The 22,623-nt window shown below is 39.9% G+C and overlaps 2 protein-coding genes across 2 annotated transcripts in view; one reads left to right on the top strand and one right to left on the bottom strand.

Moving 5' to 3' along the window:
- Positions 1–7,844: 7,844 nt before the first annotated feature.
- On the top strand, positions 7,845–18,543 carry tnnt3b (troponin T type 3b (skeletal, fast)). The gene is made up of 13 exons (XM_067418559.1): positions 7,845–7,941; positions 8,115–8,129; positions 9,095–9,268; positions 11,170–11,187; positions 11,449–11,469; positions 12,097–12,115; positions 12,268–12,313; positions 12,412–12,528; positions 13,395–13,586; positions 13,686–13,798; positions 13,921–14,011; positions 16,118–16,158; positions 18,200–18,543. The coding sequence occupies exons 1-13, from the start codon at positions 7,845–7,847 to the stop codon at positions 18,234–18,236; spliced, it is 981 nt and encodes a 326-aa protein (XP_067274660.1). The 3' UTR covers positions 18,237–18,543.
- Positions 18,544–19,819: 1,276 nt separating this feature from the next.
- Positions 19,820–22,623, bottom strand: part of otog (otogelin) — a 45,482-nt gene continuing 42,678 nt past the window's right edge. The window contains exons 53-55 of the mRNA XM_067439036.1: positions 22,549–22,594; positions 20,262–20,341; positions 19,820–20,176 (exon numbers count right to left, since the gene is read on the bottom strand). Coding sequence (XP_067295137.1) covers positions 19,976–20,176; positions 20,262–20,341; positions 22,549–22,594 — 327 coding nt within the window. The 3' untranslated portion in view covers positions 19,820–19,975. The remainder of the gene's footprint in view (positions 20,177–20,261; positions 20,342–22,548; positions 22,595–22,623) is intronic.

Raw genomic sequence — 22,623 nt, 5'->3', positions numbered from 1 at the left:
CGCAAAGTTGGACGCGTGAACATTTTGAATCCATTCTCTCCATTCGCGCGTCAAATTCGCTTGATTCCCGTGTGACATTCCCTTCACAATAGACGCAAATTCGCGTCATGGGAGGGGGTTCTGCTAGTCATTTTGACTGGGTCACTTGACTTCTTTTCTGTAAAAAATACTACTGTTAATGTGTGACAAAACGTAGTTTGAAGACTTTTTCAGGCGATAATATTGTTGTTTAATGCTCAAATCTGTGTTTTTTTTATACAAAAAGTGCTCATTCGCGTGTGACATTCACTACACAACAGACGCGAATTCGCAACAGACCCAGCCCTGGCTTTTCTCTGTCCTGTCCGAGCTCTTCGGACTTACGTAGACAGAACGCAAAGCTTTAGGACCTCAGAGCAGCTCTTCGTCTGTTACGGAGGCCAGCAGAAGGGAAAGGCTGTCTCCAAGCAGAGGATGGCCCACTGGATAGTGGATGCCATCGTCCTGCCCGCTCGGGATTAGAGTCCACTCCACCAGGGGGTAGCAGAAAGACTATCCGAGTTAAGGCTGCTCTCACCGGGGTTGATGAGCGCTGAGCTCCGGTGATCGCCTGGGTCTCACACCTCCGAAAACACCAGATCAAATTTTCAAATAGGAGCTCTCTTAATAAATAAATCACATATTTGAGCGTTAAACAACTACATTCTCACCTGAAAAACTATTAAAAGTACATTTTGTGACACAATAGAGTAGTATTTTTAAATTACTCTGGCCTCGGGGTTCCCCTATGGGTTTCCCATCCGTCACTTCACCACGTGACAGCAGTAAGCAGGCTCCTCATTGGTTAACGCGGCGCGAATATCCGCCAAAGTTCAGATTTTTCAACTTGAGCGATCCGCGTGTTTCGCGCGGTTCGCGCGAATCACGCGTTCAAAACGCTCAATTCACGTGATCATTGCCGCTTCATTCGCGTGAATCGCGCCATTCATGACTATCTCTGCGCTTAGGTCGAGACTAACCTACCTTCGGGAGGGTGTAGTCCCCCTCACCCATAGCTTGATTTAGGTCTATTCCTGCCCAGCAGAATAGGCCTACTTCGACAGATGGCCGGGGTGACCTGAGGATCACAGTTAGGGCAAACCCGTCGAGTGAGCCTCCGCGGGACCCTAATTATTCCGTAGGATTCTGTCGGCTCCTCTCATGGGCGTCCGATGGTGTCCTTTGGGGCACCCGCTGATGAGCAGATGTCGATCGCTTGCTCCGGGGGGGAGTTTCAGTCCTCAGGGGATGAAGATTCGGCTGTACTGCCTCCCTCTGGGAGAGTGGCAACAGTCGAGTTGGACCCGGAGTTGATGGCTATGCTTTCCCGGGCCGCAGAAATGGTCAGGCGTGAGTGGAACCCTCCACCTCGTCCCGAACCGTCTAGGTTGGACGATTGGTTTCTCGGGGCAGGTTGCGCTGTTTCTCAGCGTCCCGCCCCGGTGCCTTTCTTCCTGGAGGTGCATGAGGAGCTGACTAGGTCGTGGAAAGCACCTTTTAGCGCCTGCAGGTGACCTGGTGGCTCCTCCCTCCTCACTACCCTTGACGGCGGGCAGGCCAGGGGGTATGAGGGTCTCCCGCCGGTGGAGCGGGCCGTCACGATGCAACTGGGTCAGGGCCTGTAGAAGGACGTCCAGCCCACTCATGCTGCTGCCAAGCCAGGTGGCAAGCATCGTCGGAAGAGACCCTGAGACGTGCCACCCAGAGATAGAGGAGTCTGCTCTACAGGAAGTGGCAGCAGCACCACTAACCCCCCGGAGGAGGGCTGGGGGGATCCCCTGTGACCATAACGTCTGTCCCAAAACTTCACAGAAAGAGCAGTTTCCAAAATCTCTGTGTGCCAATAGAGCGCGCTTGGCGGTGTTCGATGCTCCCATGCCTTGTCACCCTCAGGCGCCTCTCTAATCGCCAGCAGGGGGTACAGTGGGGAGGCCGCCTGTGGGTGTCCCGTGTGCCCCCTTTGATTTTGGAAACTCCCCTCAGTGGAAGCAGGTAAGTGTTGCCACGTGCACACAGACCCCGCCAGGGGCCTCCACCGGCCGTCCGGGTCAGGTCCCTGCATGAGAGTAGACATCCTGAGACATCCCCAGGTGGGCCAGCTGATTTGGGACCGCTTCTGGGCCGCACAAGTAGACCTGATTGCCGCCCCCGGACACGGCCCATTGCCAGTTGTTTTATTCCCTGATCGAGGGGACCCTCGGCACAGATGCTCTGGCGCACAGCTGGCCCCGGGGCCTACCCAAATATGCGTTTCCCCCAGTGAGCCTTCTTGCACAGACATTGTGCAAGGTCAGGGAGGACGAAGAGCAGGTCCTGTTGGTGGCGCCGTACTGGCCCAACAGGACATGGTTCCCGGAACTAGTGCTCCCTGCGACAGCACCTCATTGGCCCATTCCTCTGAGGAAGGAATGGAAGGACCTCCTGACTCAGAGACGGGGCACCCTCTGGCACCTGCGTCCCGACCTTTGGAAACTCCATGTCTGGTCCCTGGATGGGACATGGAGGTTCTAGGTGATCTGCCACAGTGTGTGGTAGACACCATCACTGGAATTCGGGCCGGACAACTCTCACGTAATCCTGAGACCCCGGCCTGGATACGTGCCCAAGGTTCCCACCACTCCCTTCCGGGACCAGGTGGTGAGCCTGCAAGCGCTGCCTTCAGAGGAGGCAGACCCAGCCCTGGCTTTTCTCTGTCCTGTCCGAGCTCTTCGGACTTACGTAGACAGAACGCAAAGCTTTAGGACCTCAGAGCAGCTCTTCGTCTGTTACGGAGGCCAGCAGAAGGGAAAGGCTGTCTCCAAGCAGAGGATGGCCCACTGGATAGTGGATGCCATCGTCCTGCCTGCTCGGGATTAGAGTCCACTCCACCAGGGGGTAGCCTCGTCCTGGGCACTGGCTCATGGCGCCTCGCTGACAGATATTTGTAGTTCTGCGGGCTGGGCGACACCCAACACGTTCGCTAGATTCTATAGCCTACGTGTAGAGCCGGTATCTTCCCATGTACTCACTTCCCATAGTCGGTAGCACCGGAGTGCCCATTCTAGTGTTGGCTTGCTGCGCCACTCCCTTCCTCATGGAACGGATACGTGCGCTTATATGCTCCAGTCGAGTTCCCCAGTATGGCGAACCCTGTCGAGTCCTCCGCAACCCGCGGCAGTCAGACGTGGCGGAGCATCTGACACCAGGTCTAACACTCGTATGCATTGGTTGAACTTGTGTTAGGCTGGGTTCCATATGTTGTGACCCCCACGGCGGTCCCATATGTGTATTCTCCACGGTATGGCTCCCTACGGCGAGCCTGTGTCTTTCCCTTGGCAGAGCCCGCTCTGCCGTTTCAGTGCGGTGATTGACCCCTGCCCAAGAGGGCCGGGGCCACCCCTGGGACTTCCGTATGCTGTACTGCCCACGGCCAGTCCATACATGTAATTTCCACATTATATCCCCCTTTGGGGTAGTGTGGCTTCCACAGCGGCCCCCAGGGGCACTCTTTTCCAGCGTTATCCAATAGTCCACTGATTGGGTCTTGTGGGATGGCAGTGTGACTCTCCCTGCAGGAATTTCCCCGCCCATACAGACGGGGACTCTGGCAGGGCGCTGGAAGTGTTGTAAGAGGTCAGGAAGTGTTGGAAGATTTTTTCAGTGGTTAATGTGTATGTTGTTATAGTTTTCTTGGCGATGGTTAGGGCTATGAAGAGAGTTTTAAAGTTTATAGTTTCATCTGTAATTATTATAGTGGGATGTGGCAGTCCACTATAGTGGATAGTGACTGTGTGACCTCTTCCCAAAAGTGTTTGACTGGAGTGCAGTGCCAGGTTGCATGGTTGATTTCTGACTGCAATGTGTGCAAACTAGCTAATCTATTGCCCGGGAAGTGTGTTATGTGAAGTGTTTTATAGTGTATTAATTTAAGATTAGCATTTTTGGACATGAAATAGATGTTTTTACAGATTTGGGTCCAGAAGTTGGCATCAGGAGCTTATTGAGAGATCGTTTTCCCATTTTATTGTTGGTAAGTATATGGTCTGAAATTGATTTGAAATTGATTTTGTATATTTTAGAGAGAAGTTTCTTTGGAGATGAAATGTTAACCAAGTCGGATATTGCAGGTGGAAGTTCTAAATTTGTGGCTCTAATGTGCAACACATGCTCTAATGCTCTAATTTTTGCCAGAACAGAAGATTTGAGTTGTAGGTATTTAAAAAATGCATTGCTCCTTATGCCAGACTCCTGGGCCAAATGCTGAAATGTTGTTAATGTGTTGGATTTGAAAATATGGGAATATTTTCAGTGTATTGTTTGGACATTTTATTCACTGTACAAATTGAAGAGGAAAAATACTTCCAATACTTGAAAATAAAAATGTTCAATCTAAACAAGAACATTCCAAATTGTTGGAGAAAATCTGTTGATATTATAATCTCCTTGCAGTTACAATTTTATAAACTCCACTTAGAAATACTATATACTGATTTAATATATTTTAAATAATATTACTAATAATATTAAAAATATGATATACAATAACATGAGAAGAGTCTAGTCAGTGGCCAAATATAAGCTGTTTTATTTGACATGGAGCTGGCCACCATGCGGGGGCAGACATGTTGAGGTCATATGACCAGCCTAATAATCCTGGATCCTTTCATTTGTGGAATAAAGGAATTGTGGCTCACTGTGAATAGATAATTTCTACAATGGTATCAGTTACTTAAAATGTACTTATTAACATGCTTCATGTTTTAATCAACATTAAAACTTAATAACATGCTTCAACATTTCACTTATTGGTGTGCACAGTTTTAGCTTTTCACTGCAGGCAGTTTGTTTTACTGTACTTCAGTGAAATCTTGCTTTGGTCAAACTTGCCCCACATCAAAACAATTTTGTGGACAACAATGTGAGCATGTAATCATCTACCTAAAAACATGGAGAAAGTTTTCAGTTTGTGACGTCTACCCCATGCCCTGCCCTGCTCCCAACAGCATCCACAAAGACAGTTTGTGTCCCTATCCCACAGCCAGATTTCTAAAAGAGCCTTAGCATACTAAGCTCTTAACTTGGGTTTATTTTTGCTTGCCTTGTGCTATGACAGATATAGCGATTGGGTGCCTCAGCTTTCCAAATCTGATCGTCATTTAATCCAGCACATTCTGTGGGTCTCCTTATGGTCCAGATTCCCTCCCCCCCACATTAGCTCCTCAGCCAATGAGACTCCTTAGAAGATCAAGTATCAGTATAAGTCAAGGACTTAAGAAGTTTCAAGGTTTGCAGAACCTTACAGCCCGTCTTCGCCATCAAGACACTCTCTTCTTTCGGCTTTTCTGAGGTAAGAGTTTAAAGATTTAGTCTCTTCAGAAAATCAAAGACATGTCTGGGAAGTTCTCTCTCTCTGCTCACAGTTGATGGTGCTTTTTTCTTTTAAAATCATTATTCTGTCTTACACGTGTTGCAGTAAATTGTAGTAAATGATGAACTTTGACTATGCTGAATGGGATATGCTGACATATTTTACTTCAGTTGATGGCTTAATGAATACGCTTTGATCGTTTTAGGGTGGGCACCTCTGTTTGTGTCTCAGTGTGCCACCCTGTAGATAACACACTAAGGCTATTATCAACCAACACAATGCAATTTAGGATTTACACATTGTTGGCTCGCTCTTTGTCCTATCCTGTAGATCAGCAATAATGACACCACTATGACAATAGAGTCTTAACAAAGAACAGCTGTCAACAGATAATAGCACAAACAATGCTCTAATGATTTCTCAAACGCTAACTAGATGGTTGTCATTTTGATGCTAATGCAATGCATATCATAATAGTATACTATGTTCATTCTGTTGTGATATTGCATTCCCTTGTTTGTTTAATCTCAGAATAGAAACGTATATAATCCAGCATTCTTTCCTTTAATGGCTCATAATAATTTAAGCACACGGGCATGCCCACATAAGGCAGGGCTGACAGGACCAGAGACTCACTGTCAAAAAGAGAGAGAGCTGATGCTGGGAAATATGATCATGTGTTAATCTCAAAACGCTTCTGCAGCTGTGCTGGAGATATGAGTCACAGCACACACACACACACACACACACACACACACACACACACACACACACACACACACACACACACACACACACACACACACACACACACAGACAGAGGAAGAGAGAGTGAGAGAGAAAGAGAGAAAGAGAGAGAGATTCTGAAGCTATATTAGTGAGGATATCTTGTAGATGCAAAATATCATGATACTTATTTTTTCTTACATGGAAGATAACCATCACAGAATCCAGTTAACATTAAAACATTTGGCTAATTTATGTTGGTTTTTATTTTTTTGTGAAGACGATTTCATTAATTTTAACCAAACCTGGATATAAATTATACCTGCATACACACACTGTATGTGGATGTGGTTTAAGGGGATCTCTTCATAGGCGTAATGGTTTTGTTACTGTACAAACTGTATATTCTATCCCCTTACACCAACCCTACCCCTAAACCTCCCTATCACAGAAAACGTTCTGCATTTTGTCCTCATAAACCATGTTTGCGTCATTATACACATTTGTGTCCTCATAAACCATACATTCAAGAACCCACGCGCACACACACACACACACACACACACACACACACACACACACACACACACACACACACACACACACACACACACACACACACACACACACACACACACACAAACATACCTTTTTTCCTAATATTAATGATATTTGATGCTTTAGACATTACACCCAAACATAACCATCACATTTTCAGAATGAAGATATTTAGCAGGTGTATTTACTTTTTTCCAATTTTGATTCTGTTGATAATCTGTTGAAGATAAACTATAATCATGTCAGAATTATCCTACTTTGATCATTTATAATTTCTTTGAAGAACTGAAATCAGACAGACAGTAAATGTTAAGCATATTCAGACATACAGCTGTTTTTTTAAATAGTTGACTAGATGAAAAGATGTCATAAAATGTTACAAGCTTTTGAAAATCTTTAGCATTTTGAGGTGCCTTTCACACCTGTCAAGTCTGCCATTAGCTCTGTCACAGTAGTAAACACTCTTCCTGTCTGCTCCATATAGGTCTAAAGCTCCCTGTCATCATGTCCGACACAGAGGACGTGTAAGTATTCTGACATTAAATATTAAACCCCATTGTTCAGCATGAAATTATTATTATTCATTCTCTATGGCCAAAACACAAAATAATGATATCTCTTCTGTCACTCTCTTTTTTCATTCAGTGGGGGTAAGTTCTATATTTTAATTCTTCTTCATCTTATGATTATTATTATTGCCGTTGTTATAGAAATGCCCTAGCCAGGAAGTCTGTCATATGTGTACGCAGTATATGTACATTATATGTAAACATTTTTACATTCAATATCAATTTATTAAAAAAAAAAAAAAATTACGTATACCATATGTATTTTATTTTTTCAGTCAGCATCAGTGTTTTCTTGGTATGTCAGCAGTTGCTCTAATTACTCTATTTATAGAGAGCCTTGATGATATATCGGTGCAGGTTTGGCTTTGCTCTACCCAGCATTCAAATTCATAAAATTCATAAAAAATACCTATTTCAGTTATAAATATATATATATATCCAATGCAAGAGTTGTGCCCTGAATTTGCCTGTAGCGACTGATACTGTGCCACCTGCTGTCTGGCAGCTATTTGATGAATCTCATGCCAGTAATACTGCCTTCTGCCACTGCCACGGAGAGCTTTTTTAGGAACATCTCTGGAGGCTGACATGCCAAACCCATGCAGTGGCTGAAGGCAGTATTAATAATGCTCATGTTACTGGTGTTCTCTGAGGTAAATGCTCATTTCAGGCTGGAGATCAGACCAAATGATTTGTTTACATTAATAATTGTCTACTGGTTCTGTACAGAACTGAAGAGCACTGACTCCACAGAACACCATTTTAAAAAGGCTCAGCATGCATTTAATGTATGATGCAATTATAATTACAACGGTACCATAAAAGAAAGAACAAAAAAGAAAAGCATTGTGTAATTTGTGTATTCCTTTACTGCTTTCTTTTTCTGGCATATGAAGATTACGGAGAGGAAGGTAAAATAAGCAACAATAAACTACAACAAAACAAACCAAATGGATTTGAAAATTAATTCATGAATTAATGTCTTTCAACATACTAATTCAACACAATTTCTCCTTATTCATTTAAAACTGCCTGACACTGTCTGGAGTCAACTGAAAATAAATTAACCGAAAGCAGAAAATGAAAATGACTTGCTTAACTAATATTTTTGCCTAATTCAAGAATCTTTCAAACGTCAACCTTTTCATTTAACTCATCATAAGGAAAACCAAAAGAATAAACATATTAATCATGTTTATGCTAACTAACTCGCACGTGCTGCCCCCCACAGCTCGAAGGGTGCTATGACATTTGATGACCTTTTAGACAGAATCCATCAAACGGATTGGAGTATTCCAGTGTCTGGAAACCTTACGTTATAAATGGCGTAACTGTTGAAAAGGTCATTGAAATAATCTGATGCCTTGTCTTTGTTTTTGAGGTGATAGTATGTGAATATTGTCTGTGTATAAGATGTGAAATTTATTCTAGTTTATTTTCCTATCAAAAACAAAGTAGTTAGAGTTTACTCTAGATTATTTGAGTTTATAATTTAGGAAAACAGGGGAAAACAAAGGCATTTCATGTGGGTATTTTATTTGGCATGTGGAACCCCCAAAACCCCCACATCTCAAGGTCTCATCATTTCCTAGTGGTTCTCCCGCTATGCATCCTCTGTCCACCTGTCCCTTCCCTATTCATATAGATTTTACACATGACACTCTCTCTCTCTCTCTCTCTCTCTCTCACTCTCTCTCTCTCTCTCTCTCTCTCTCTCTCTCTCTCTCTCTCTCTCTCTCTCTCTCTCTCTCTCTCTCTCTCTCTCTGACTTTAACCAGTACTTAATCTCCCATTTCTGAATGCTCCCTCCTCTGCAACGCATTAACTTTTGAAAACCTTCCTTCCCCTGGTTGCTTGCTGCATCATGTATTATTAGTTGAAGAGGTAGTAGAGGTAGAGGTAGCTCCAGAGGCAGCTCCTGAACCGGAGCCTGAGCCTGAGCCTGAGCAAGAACCAGAGCCAGTGCCAGAGCCAGAGCCAGAACCAGAGCCAGAAAAAGAGCCAGAACCAGAACCAGAACCAGAGCCAGAACCAGAGGTGCATGAGGAAGGTATGTGGCATGAATATTCATTCATCCTTCCCATTTCCCCCCCAAAAAAACTAAAAACAGGCAGCACACCTCATCTGCTACTTAAAAATCAGCCACATTAATGTAGCTGTAGTTCCCCAGTACTTCCCCTCCAACCCAACAAAACTTTAACCACTACTGGCGGTACCTCCTCTTCGTTCAGGCCCACTATGAGACTGGTGTGGCAACACCAAATGTTGACAGAGCTTATATTCATACCATTTCAGTCCCTTGTGGTGCATTTGAATTAGCTTTCAGAATTGGACAATTTCCCAATTTATGAACAAGGAATATTTTCCAATTCTAATTCACTTGCAGACCGATGTGGAGTGAGCTGGAACAATTAAGCTCTGACAGACATGGCGCTCATCACACCTAAAATGCAGCTTTTGTTTTTTAAAGTGGATGCAGGAGGCCTGCAGTGTTGGGAAGCAAATAAGATTAGCAACACTATATTTTTAGTAGGGTGCATTACAAAAAAGGCAACATAGCTCTTTTTAATTTAAAAGTCAATAATCAACACACATCCTAAACTGTCTTCTCTCTATGTCATGTAGGAAGTCCCAGTCGTTTGAAATGCTCCTTTAAATGAATTATGTAAAGATTTGTAGATTCAGTAAGTGACTGACAATAAAAGATTCACTGATTCAATAAATTATTTGGTATTAAGCTGTACTAAATATTGCTGTTCATCACTGTTCTTGATTCACAGTTGAGGTGTTAAAAAAAGTATATATATATATATATATATATATATATATATATATATATATATATATATATATATATATATATATATATATATATATATATATATATATATATATATATAAAAATTAAGTGTTAATTTTGTCTGTTAAAATCAATGCCAGCACACTAATTAGGATCCTTATTTATTAAAAATAAAAATATTAAAGATGCTCTTGTCCCCCCGGTACCCTTTATTGTTCCTTTTAGGGTAGCCAGTAGCTTAAATGTAGATTACTGAGCATTAGGAGTATAGCTCAGCAAACAACAGTTTGAAAGTAGCTTCCTCAACATTGGTGGCCTGAGCTGATAATAAATCCCATTCCAGCTCCTGCTCTGGCCAATTACGCTGCAGCAACGATGCTTATATCAGATTGTGACTGAAAACTCATTGCACTCTTCTGCATTCAGAATTGTCTCTGAGTTGCCGCCAACGTAATGCTATTTCTAGGCTGCATCTTGAGGAAAAATCTATTCTTTTGCACGTGTTTCATAATGTTTATGGAATGCTGATATTAATGTTTAAATACCAATTCCACAATAAATGATCAGTATTTAATAAAATGTTCAAAGGGACAAAAATGGCTACTGTTAATATGCTGTCATTTGACTGGCTTAACACTGGAAAGGCTCTCTTTGGCACAATGACCTATATTGATTATTAAATATTACAACTAAATATTACAGTCTAAATTATAACTCTTCTTTAAGTTTAAATGTTGAATTAAAAAGCAAAATGCTGAAAGTGTCCAACCAGATTCTGTCCATTATTAAGATGCTTTTTTGTCCACTTTGAAATACCAAACAATGTTTTGTGATATTATGTATGCTAATATAAATTGATCATCAATATAAATGTTGTCATTTAGCTTATGTTATATAGCTTGCTCATATTGAGGTCTCCCACTGAAAGTGATAACTAAATTCATTCATTCTTAATTGTGGTGTTTAATTAATTTTGTATTCTATGTTTAATGTTAATATATATCCTGATACAAGCTGATACCTCAATTTGAGTGTCCGTTCAACTGAACTCTGCATCTGAGCACGCGGCCCTGCTTAGGGCGGCAAAAAGCACACAAAGCAACAATAATGTTCTCTATTTTACTCTTGCTTTCAACGCTTGATGCATGCAGAGGCCTATGAAGAGGAAGGTATGTTTGTCACTTTCTTGTATTTGTCATTTCTGATTAAAAAGAAGGCATGGGGAAGGGGTTAATGCCTGCAAGGTGCACAGTAAAATCAGGTCCAAAAACTTACAACATTATATTCTGAATAAGGGGACAGAAATGTGGCCTGCAGTGTCAGTGTTGAAACTGATGCTGGTTTAAGTCAATAATGAGGGTGAAAGAATATGAAATGCTGACATTGCTCTGTGCTTTGCTTCTTTTTGCATGAATGTGCCACACCACCAGTAGAAGAAGGAGCACAAGATGGTAGTTTTTATTTGTTCTGGGTGTGACTTATTGCTTGTGTTTTTGGTGTGAAGGTCAAGCCAAATGGTTATTGTGACACATTAAAATAACTCAAACATCTAATCTAGTCAGAGGTGACCAGAGATATAATAAACTTAGATGCTTTTAGTTAAAAGAGATGGGAAAATGAATGAAGGATAAAAAGCTGAATCTTTTCCACAAGGCTTTTTGTTGTTGTTGTTGTTGTCTTAATTCCTGGAAGAGTGAGAATGGTCCACTTATCAGGAGTTCTGTGTCTGTTCATACTTGTGTACTTATAAGCACCTCGTGATCTGATTTCTTATGCAATGGTTCTTCTAGGTTTGTTTTGATCAACTATTTGTTTACCAACTTTCTAACTAACCCTGTTTATTAACATTACTGAAACGATTGAAATTAATATATGTACTTAACTTTGTAAACATACTTTCAAAATGTACATACATCATTCTTAAAGCTCGGGGGTAACACAAACTGAAATTGAATTGAGTAACTCCATGTTCATGGATATGGCTAACAGAATTCCCACTGATTGTTGACTGAGTTTGTTTAAAACATCTCTAACCATGATACATATCCCTCTCCTTTTTATTTTATTTTTCATAACAGATGAAAAGCCCAAGTTCAAGTAAGTAGAATTGTCCACTAAACTTTACAGCTGAGCAGCCAATTTCAATGCTGTGACGCAATACAACATGCTCTGACTTTTCCTGAGGAACTGATGAAGTTATGTGATACCCAGAATGCCACTAAAACACATTTTGCTTTCATTCCCTTCAGACCAAGTGCACCAAAGATCCCTGATGGGGATAAGGTGGACTTTGATGTAAGCAAGTACTGCATGTCATTGTTGGTTACATTATATTATGTATTAAACATTGCACAAATACATGTTTGAGGTCATTTTTACATGTATGCAAACAGGACATCCAGAAGAAGCGTCAAAACAAGGATCTCGTTGAGCTGCAGGCCCTGATTGATGCCCACTTTGAGTGCAGGAAGAAGGAAGAGGAGGAGCTCATTGCTCTGAAAGATAGAATTGTGAGTTTCAGCTGTCTTATAGCTCCCTGACTCTGCCATAAGTACACAGACTTTAAATATTGATTTGCGTTGGAATTATTTTATAAGCTTACCTGTATATTATCTTAAAATAGAACAACATAATCCATGAGTATTAACAAGACAAACACCACAACAATATTACAGTAATATTAATACTGCCCATAACTCCATTTTCACTACAATAGACAGATGAGACGAATAAAGGTTGATATTATACAATAATAAATGTTGAAGTAGCCTACTAAAAATACTAAACCTAAAACTGAAATAAACATAAAATAGAAATAAAATTGGAAAAAGTCCCCAAAACGACAGTACATAAGTACATAACAAAGTGACTACACTATAAGAAATATATTGTTGGTTTAACGTAAAAAAGTAAGTAACCTGATTGCCTTAAAATGTTGAGTTTATTGATACAAATAGAGTTGATACAATGAAGGAAATTGGTTTAATAAATAGAAACTCAAAATATTATTGTATCTGAACCACATAAAAAATATGATACATCATGAAAATAGCACAATTTGGCATATTTTACTGTGTCATCGCAAATAAAACACACTCAATTACCCAATATGCTTACAAAATATTTTAATAATATTTGAATAAAGGTTGTCGTATTAACTTAAATTTTTAATTTCAATAAACTCAAAATGTTAAGGCAACCAGGTAACTTTTTTTAAAATAATTTTTTACTGTTTAACAAAATTAAAATAACACTGAGCTGATATTGTCTTGGACCATGGCAAATTTAAGGAAATGCTGTGATTGACCAATCGAGTAATCCTGAGAGCTGTGTATCAGGATATTATAATTGACATACTTGATATCTGTGTGTGCAGGAGAAGCGTAGGGCTGAGAGGGCAGAGCAGCTGAGGATCCGCTCTGAGAAGGACAAGGAGCGTCAGGCAAGACGTGAGGAAGAGAGGCTGAGGAAGGAGGAGGCTGATGCTAAGAAGAGGGCAGATGAGGATGCCAAGAAGAAGTCTGCCCTGTCCAACATGGGCTCTCAGTACAGCAGCTACCTGCAGAAGGTGCAGAGTTTGCGATCAACCCCAGCTCTGATTCTGTTCATCATCGCTCTACATGAGTACATGATTGTGAAATGTGTGTTTGTGTGCTGATAAAAACAGGCTGACTCAAAGAGGGGAGGTAAGAAGCAAACTGAAAGGGAGAAGAAGAAGAAGATTCTGGCAGACAGACGCAAGGCTCTGAATATTGACCATCTTAATGAGGACAAGCTGAGGTCAGCACAAATACCTGACATCTCTAAGACTATACAGTCAATGAGGCTGAAAAAGGCACCCTGTCCTGATGAAACATAGTGTCTAAATTCTAAATGTGCTTTTTGTAAATGTGTGTTTACAGGGAGAAGGCTAAAGAGCTGTGGGACTGGTTGTACACCCTGGAGGCTGAGAAGTTTGAGCACATCGAGAAACTCAAGAGGCAGAAGTATGAGGTGAGGGAGAAGTCTAATACTTTTTTTTTACACAATACAATGTCTATAAACTTATTTTACGTGACATTTCATTATGACCTACATTTGTTTTACTAAAGGAGATTCACTCTTTTGTTCAAATACATCCTGGATCCATTTTAAGCTTAAAATGATAGTTGACCCAAAAATTAAAATCATTTAAAAATCAGTTACTGCCATCTGTGGTTTTATGATAACCCAGTAACATCCATGGAAACTTTACATTGCACAAACGGTTCTTTATAGTAAAGTATAAGGTTTTTTAGTTTATTAAAATTCCCTTCAGACTAAGAAAAACAAATGGTTATTTTAGGCACTGAAAGGTTTAGGAAGTGTATGGAATATAAAAAGAGATGACCGCCTAAGTCAACATTCATTTTCATAATAATCATTTTAAAAAAAGATGCAATGAAAGACAATGAGGAGTATAAGGAGGAGCTTAGTCTCAGCCTCAGATATCATGCCTATGGACCGCCCACACCCCATTCACGTCTGAGACATATAGCACACAAAACCAGAAACAACTTTCACAAAGGCAAAAGTCTGAATCTGATTGGTTTACTTGTTTGCAGCAAACTTTATCAGTCCGCCTTAAAACAAAGCCAGATACCGCAGCAATGAAAAGAAATGCTAAATTTAAAAAAGGTTTGCGGCCCGGAAATTTTAAGACATCAAGAGTTTTGTTTGAGGCCCTTAGTTGAATTTAAAAGAGATATATTTGCATGTTTACCCTTGGGCAACGGGAATTTTTTTATTTTTTAAACCTTGGCCAACCCATTGTATTAGAGTCAGATGGAGTCTTCCTGACTTTGTGGGCGGTCCTTATATCCAGCCCAACACTAAAGGATAACTCAACTTTCATTTTTAGGTGAAGTATCTATGTATCTTAATGAATAAGCATGATGTTAAAACAATTCTCAAATTTGATTGGGTTACATTGCATTACAGACAGTCGGTCTGTTAATTATTGGTGGGGATTTTCCAGCGATTCTTTCTCTAGGTTTCATACCACTGTAGGTGGTTTTATGAGTGCATCATTAAATCATTGGTAGCACTTTAGATTACAGTCATGTTCCCTATGTACATAATGTACTTATAGTTTATACAATAACTGGGTAATAGGTACTAACCCTTAACCTACCCCTAAACCTAACCTTAACCCATGTAGTTATCTTATATTAACCAGTACTTTCTGGAGTAAGTACACTGTAAGTACATGTAAGTGCAATGTACTGTATAATAAAGTGCAACCAACGATTTGTTCAAAAAAGCTGATTTATTCAGGAATGAAACACTGCTACTGTGAGTTGCTTGGAGACATGATGGTTGTTCTGTGAATTTTTGCAGGCGAGTCCGCGCGATCAGAAATTTTGTGTGAGGGTGAAAGGTTTTCCAACAGATTTTGCAACGGACTCGCTGTATTGACCAACAGAAAGCAGCTTTGTTTGAAAGTGACTTCTTTGAGAGCTGTGCTACATACATTGAAATTGGACGGAATTTCACTAAAAGGAAATTTCACATTGAAGTGGACTCATATGTAAAATGTAAATGCAACTGTAAATGTGACAGCATCTTTTGTCTGAGGGCGAAAAAGTTCCCCATGAAGATTTCGCTCATGTTGAAGTTGCTCATGCAAATTCTCTACATGGTTGACAACAGATTATGGAGAAATCCTGTGAGCAAAGAGAGTCCATTGCATGTAGCACAGCTCACAAAGAAGTTTTAAACCAATCAAGCATCTGTCTGTTACTCAACACAGCATATTCAAGTGACCAACTTGAACCCGTTGCAAAACCTTATGTGTTGGGAAATCCTTCTTCTCCTTTTGACAGTGAAATGGTAAATGTGACTGCACCTTATAAGTAACTGGCACTATACTGTTTAAAATGTAAGTAACTTAATATTAACTTACTGTTTATAAAAGCAATATACCATTTGCTCATTCGCATAATTCGGTCAGTTTGACATGAAACAGCCATAAACATATCAGTCATGACGTGTGTGAGAGCAGGTGTGAGGGTGTCTGTGCAGGTGATTCAGATGTGTGTGTGGTAGTTCAGGTCTCAGCTGTGTTCTGGTGTTCTGCAGGTTACAACCCAGCGTAAGAGAGTGGAGGAGCTCAGTAAATAGTGAGTAACTGGAAATATAGGAAGCTAAGCATCAGGCTTTGCTCAGCAACAGGGACCTGACAGCATGGACTGTATGCATGAGACTGTCTGGTCTCCAAGGCTTCTGGGAAACAGGTCGATTCAGACCACAGGTGAAAGGTCAAATGTATATGGCAAGCGCCTTCACAACAAGTTGATCTCTTTACCACCAGCGGCTAAATCAAACAACCAAGCCAACAACCTAGATATTGTACAGTAGAGATGTGCTTCATGGTTAAACCAGATCATATGTAGAGTCAGTAAGCATCTGATTTTCCAAGATGTTTTCTCCTGCAGGTAAGTGTGTGTGATAGTTCAAGCTCAATACCGTCTTTCCGAGGGAAAACACAAAACACACATGCCTGTGATATGCCCACAAAATGCTGCTTTATACCAGTTCTTGACTACAGCAAGTCCTGAGCATCAAGCCAGAATGATTTGTGTGTGTTTGTCAGCACTCAATGGTAGAGGACACCCATCACAATCCAGGATCCTGTGGTCAAGGTATGATTTGGCAGGTTTAAAAACGCTCATGTGTTGTTTTCAGGTCATCTCTCTCAGAAACCGCATTGATGAATTGCAGAAGCAGTGAGTAGCTACAACCGCAGCACACGGGTGGACTGACTACTTTAATATTACTGACTGAATCATCTAATCATTTTCACACCCCTAAGACACTGTCACACACAAGCTGCCGGTCATATTGGATTAAACGTATATGACTATCATTGGCAGCAAGACTTTACAAAACATGTCCTAAACGTATATAGGGCTATAGGCTGTGGTAGAGATGGTAAGTATGTGGGACATTTTTGTAGCATTGTGACAGACTTACTGAAGCGTGAAGCCTTTGAGAGTGAGTTCCTCTAGAGCTGTATGAGTTTTTCCCCCTTAGTCAGACAGCGAGTGCTCTCTGCAGTCTCCTCATACAAGCTTTTCTGAGTACGTTTACAAGCATTCCAGTTACTTTTCCTTTGGAATAAAGCAATTATAAATCTTTGTTTTAAATGTCAAAATCATGCCAGCTTTTGTGAAGTTGAACAACCCAGATAATGTGATTGTAGATCTATCTATCTATCTATCTATCTATCTATCTATCTATCTATCTATCTATCTATCTATCTATCTATCTATCTATCTATCTATCTATCTATCTATCTATCTATCTATCTATCTATCTATCTATCTATCTATCTATCTATCTATCTATCTATCTATCTATCTATCTATCTATCTATCTATCTATCTATCTATCTATCTATCTATCTATCTATCTATCTATCTATCTATCATCAGTTTCCCCCATGTTTCAAATTGGTCGTGTATTTACCATCTACAATTACGATATATATCCGACTCCGCTTGAAGGGCATGTAAATCCTTCAAATATTCAATGACAAAGTGTGTCATTAGAGATAAAGACTAACTTGATTATAATTGTGCATGTAAACGTACTTGATTTCTGAAATGATTTACAGACAATGAAAAATAAAGCTCACTCTATTATCACTCAACATACAATGCACAGCCTAGCCTAAGTGGCACTATAAAGCACTTGTCTATCCTATATCTGGCTTATTTTTCATTGGTGCCATCAAATCTGTGATGACTGTGTTTGGGGTACATAAGGTAATAATGAGTGATGTAAATGTGATGTGTATCAACTGCTGCTGTGATAAACATTTAAGACTAAGACAGGCCTGTTTAACAAACTGACAGAGCTCAGAGAAAGAGCGGTAAGTCCTGCATGGTGTGGACATGATTTCAGTTCAATGTGCATGTCAAAATGTATGTTGACACAAGAAGCAGAGAGGAACATCCTCCAGGATCTGACTGAGAACTGGACTGGAAAACAATAGTATTTAAAGGGCTTTATGTTAGTAAAAACAGCAGAATCATCATTTATAAAAAATTATAAAAATATAAAAAATATTTAGCCCTGTCCTGTATGGTGTTTTTCTCAGTCTTCTACCAGAAAGTCAGTAAAGATCACTAACCCACTCTTTCTTTGTCTGAAATTCAGCTCCAAGAAGGGCGCAGCTGCTCGCCGCAGAAAGTAAGCGTTCAAGGAGAAATCTACACTTGTGGTCAAGACATACCTGTTGCCCGCATCTCCGAGCTCTGCCTTCATTCATCAGGCATCTCTGATCCCATCCACCATTTGCATTTTACCAGAGGCTGGCAAAGGCGGTCTACCACCACCTGCGTGACATTAACAATGTCCGGTCTTAGCAGTAGTTAAGCAGTAGGAACTTCCTCTCTTGCTGTGTCTTTAGGTTCTCAACTTCCGTTTTTGTAAATAATGTTTGGCTCGCCAGCTTTATCTGTTGCATCTGGCAGTTGAATAAAATTATTCTTCAAGACTGACATACTAGAATTCATCATGTTTCCTTATTATACTGAGAAACTGTAATGCTGAAACATTGAATCAAACTGAATATGAACCTTCAATGCTTTCTGACTTAGTTGACATGTTTATGATGAACCTGATTTCTATGGCAAATGAACAGACTCTGTACCGCCTTTCCATGCGTTTTTATATTTGGGGATTGATGGTCTAACCAATTATAGTCTGGATATGTCAGGGGCGAGGGAAAGATGATTTAATGAGAAAAAATGAAACAGGTCTTCATTTCCCCCAATTTTATGAAGCATCACAGTATGAGATGGTAAGGTATAATGCTTATGAACGTATCAACAGTTAATATCCTAGTACACAGTTAAATGAGTCGTATATACACCATGCACTTTTGTATTAACATGAAAGGTCCATATTAACCTTCCAAAAAATGAATCGGAACAGGAAAGTATCTACTGTGATAACTTGATATACTAGTTAATATATGCATGCTGGTACTAGCACAGCCTGTGAAACTGCAGTTCTTCCACAAGAATGCATAAAGTCTTACCATTTTCTAAAGATTTTTATTGAAAATGAAAATATACTTATAGTATGGTACAAAAAACTAGGCATATTATGAATGTTGCAATTCTTCAGCAGGTACAATGTTAAACCAAGAACCTAAAGTGGACTCCACTCTATAAAATAATTCATTGAGTCTATACAGAGGTATTCATTATGATCGTCCATTTGCATTTTATAGATGCAACATTGCAATACTGTGGACACAGATATAAAAACAGGAACTTCACATATTTAGTTTTAAGTCAGTACTAAGTATTTCACAAAAAAAAAAAAAAAAAATCTAAAGCTGTTCTTAAAATGTGCCGTAGTGTATAAAGCTAATTCATGTTGACTTCGCAATAATTTATATCAGATCACGAAGATAAAAATGTATTTTGCATCAGCTGAAGTGCTTCATAAATCAAAGCCACGCATAATTCATGTGTATAAAATCTTGTATTTTGAGTGAAGCAATTGTTCTTATATGGTAATAAATAAATAAAGTGCTCAAAATACAGCATAAGGTCAATTATTCAATAAACACGTGATTGCTATATAGCCTTTTAAATCATATTATATTCAGATAATTATGCAGTAACATCTAAAGCATCTAAATACAATTAGTAATTCTTTATTTCAGCATTCTCTGTGGTAGAACTCCATATATACAGAAAAGGAGGACGAAGCTAGTATTATTACTGTGACTGTTGGATTCGCGTGCTTCCACATTACTTACATTTTTAAACATGCAGTTTATAGCATTTTCGGAAACATTCGAGAATTTAGATTTTTATTCTGCTCAGCGAAATAAAGACAAAAGAAACTTTACAACACTAGATCTTAACGTTCAAGTTGAATGATAAGTAACACTTTCTGTTATTATGGTTTTAGGGTTTATGACCACTGGCAGGAACAGTCCGTCGGTTCCTGTATGGAGTAACTGACCCACGTGGAGTTTCCGCTGCAGTAGAGTTGGACTGAACGCCGCTGCAGTCCCATCTCTCTGCAGCACTTACAAAAGCGTGCATATGTGTTGATGTTGTAGTTATAAATACTAGCAGACGGACACTTCCCATCGCATGACACTATGTTGACCTGTGTACATGACAGACATAATGTGAGCCATTTTACAGCCAAATTAGAGCCAGATTATTATAGGTACATTCTGAAATGAACTCACCGGTCTGTTGCTACGGCAATCATTCTTTCTTATCGTCATCCTCACTGTCACTTTCTGACATGACTTCCCGTCCTCTTTACCTACAGCATGAGGAATCAATGAATGATCTTTTTCATCCTGTGTAGAAGTTCTAATTCATTCAGTGAAACATAAACTGCTGGGATGCCGCTTTAAGCGACGTCACTGGAGGGCTTTGCCTCGGGTTACTTTGCATTCAGCACGTGCTTGATTATGCATTAGATAATATTAATTTGCGAAAGTGAAAAACAGTGTAATCTGTCTGAAAAGGATGAAGCTGAATAATGTTCTTTAATGTGCATTAAGATGAATTATAATAAGATAGATAGCAGCACAGTACATACAAATCTATTGTTTTAATCTGGGTCAAGGCCACAGCTTAAAGCAGGATGATTCCATTTATTTTCCAATTCAATCAAAATTATCAGATGATAAACAGACCTTTTGGTAGATTTGATAATAATTAACAATTTGTATCCTCCTCTCAGATTAAATGCTGCTAGATTTTAGGAACTGTTACTTGTATAATTGACAGTGTAAATACATTTCTTTCCCCACTTAGCTGATAATCACTATAAAACTACCCACCTACTGAAAATATTTAGACATGATTTTGCTTGTACTCAAGATCAATGTTGTTCCACTACCTCAAAAGGATACAAAAAAAGAAAAAGAAAAGAAAAAAGAGCCCAAATAGAGGGTATGCATTGACTTCACTTTCCCGCCGGAACACGGCCCTTCAGCTGGACTGAGTGGCAAACGAGCTGCTGCATGACTGGATTTAATAGCGAAAACGCAAGTAAAACAAACGACTATCAGTTTAAAGGTTCGACAGTGTTTCCTTATAATTTACCAAAGATCCAGTGATCCATGGATTTTGACATGCAGCCAGAAATCGTTTCCTGACATTTATATGTGCCTGATTTCGATGGCAGGTAAATATATTAAGCATATTTGCATGTAAACGCTACATAAATACAATATAGGTATGTCTAAATCCGGGTCATCACTTATATCAATGTTATATATAGTTTCATATCGTCCAGACCTATAGTTTTTGTCTGTTTTAAAAACATCCAATTATGCAGAATATTAGAAATATTTATTCGATGAGTTCATACTATATAAAGGGTATGATTTTACCCTAAAATTCATCTTATTGACAGAAAATGATAACTGCAAATCCATGTTTCTCTGCTTGGAGTCCAGAATCCACTGCTTATTTTTTCTGTAGCTTTCGGCAGTTTGAGGCATGAAAACATCTCTCTGATTTCTTATCAAATCTATTCGCACAGTCAATCAGCTCTTTCCTGTTTTGTGTGTTTTTCGTGCCAAAAACCAATGCTGTTGTGTAACCGCAGTCACGCCAGCCGTTGGTGACATCACATGCATACCCTCTGTACTTGATTTTCCAATAAAAAAATATAGATCAGTAGTGAGCAGAAGCTGTAATGGTTTGAGTAATGTGGCAAAAGAAGGCTGGACTGGAAGGAGACAACAGATGTAGAAAGTGTTGTTGCCATATCACTCAAAACATTACTAAACACCCCATTACCACAAACTACACATACTATGTGATTAGAGGCTACAGCCTAAGCACTCTGAATCATGCAGAGCTACAGAAACTCTCTAACTGGCCACTACCAACAGTACATTGTTGGCAATCAACAATGCACTGCCCGACAGAGCAAAATGGGGAAAGATTTAGCTGCTTCCGAGAAACATCTGGGAGAAAAGTAACTAGAGGAATAAATGCCTTCCATGAGCAGTTATCTTCAAATCTGTTGAGAGTCCTGTATTGTTTGAATAAGGGGAGTACATTGTTGGAAATCAACAATGGTGATGGCGAGCCTTGAGGTCTGATGTTAGTATCAGGTACCTTGTTCACAGTTTGTGCTAACTGTGGGTTTCAAAGGGCTAACAGAGAAGGGGAACAGGGAGTTCGCAGCGCCTGGAGACATTGTTACAGAATGTTACACTGATGCAAGAAATGAACTATTGCTGTTGTGTGCATGTCAGTGCTTTTACACAGTGCTTTTCTGGTCCGTTCAAGTGAATTCTAGGAAGTGAATTTTGCTCTTTACCAAGCTGGTAAATATCAATAGAGAACATGAATGAGGATACGTGTGGCACTGTTTTCATTTGGTACATACTGAGTGCAAATGACTTGTGAAAGAAACAGATGAAGCTTTTAAAAGTTTAACGTTACCCACGTTTCTGGTTGTAATAAGAGTAGAGATGAACAATAGAATGTAAAATCAGTACTCACATGTCTTGCAGCACCCATCCATGTAACTCACAACGGTGCCCCCGATCTATGACAAGATGAACACTTTGAAAAATG

Source organism: Pseudorasbora parva, chromosome 1 (genome assembly GCF_024679245.1).
Source record: "Pseudorasbora parva isolate DD20220531a chromosome 1, ASM2467924v1, whole genome shotgun sequence".
NCBI lineage: Eukaryota > Metazoa > Chordata > Actinopteri > Cypriniformes > Gobionidae > Pseudorasbora > Pseudorasbora parva.
This window is presented reverse-complemented; position numbering and strand designations above follow the sequence as displayed.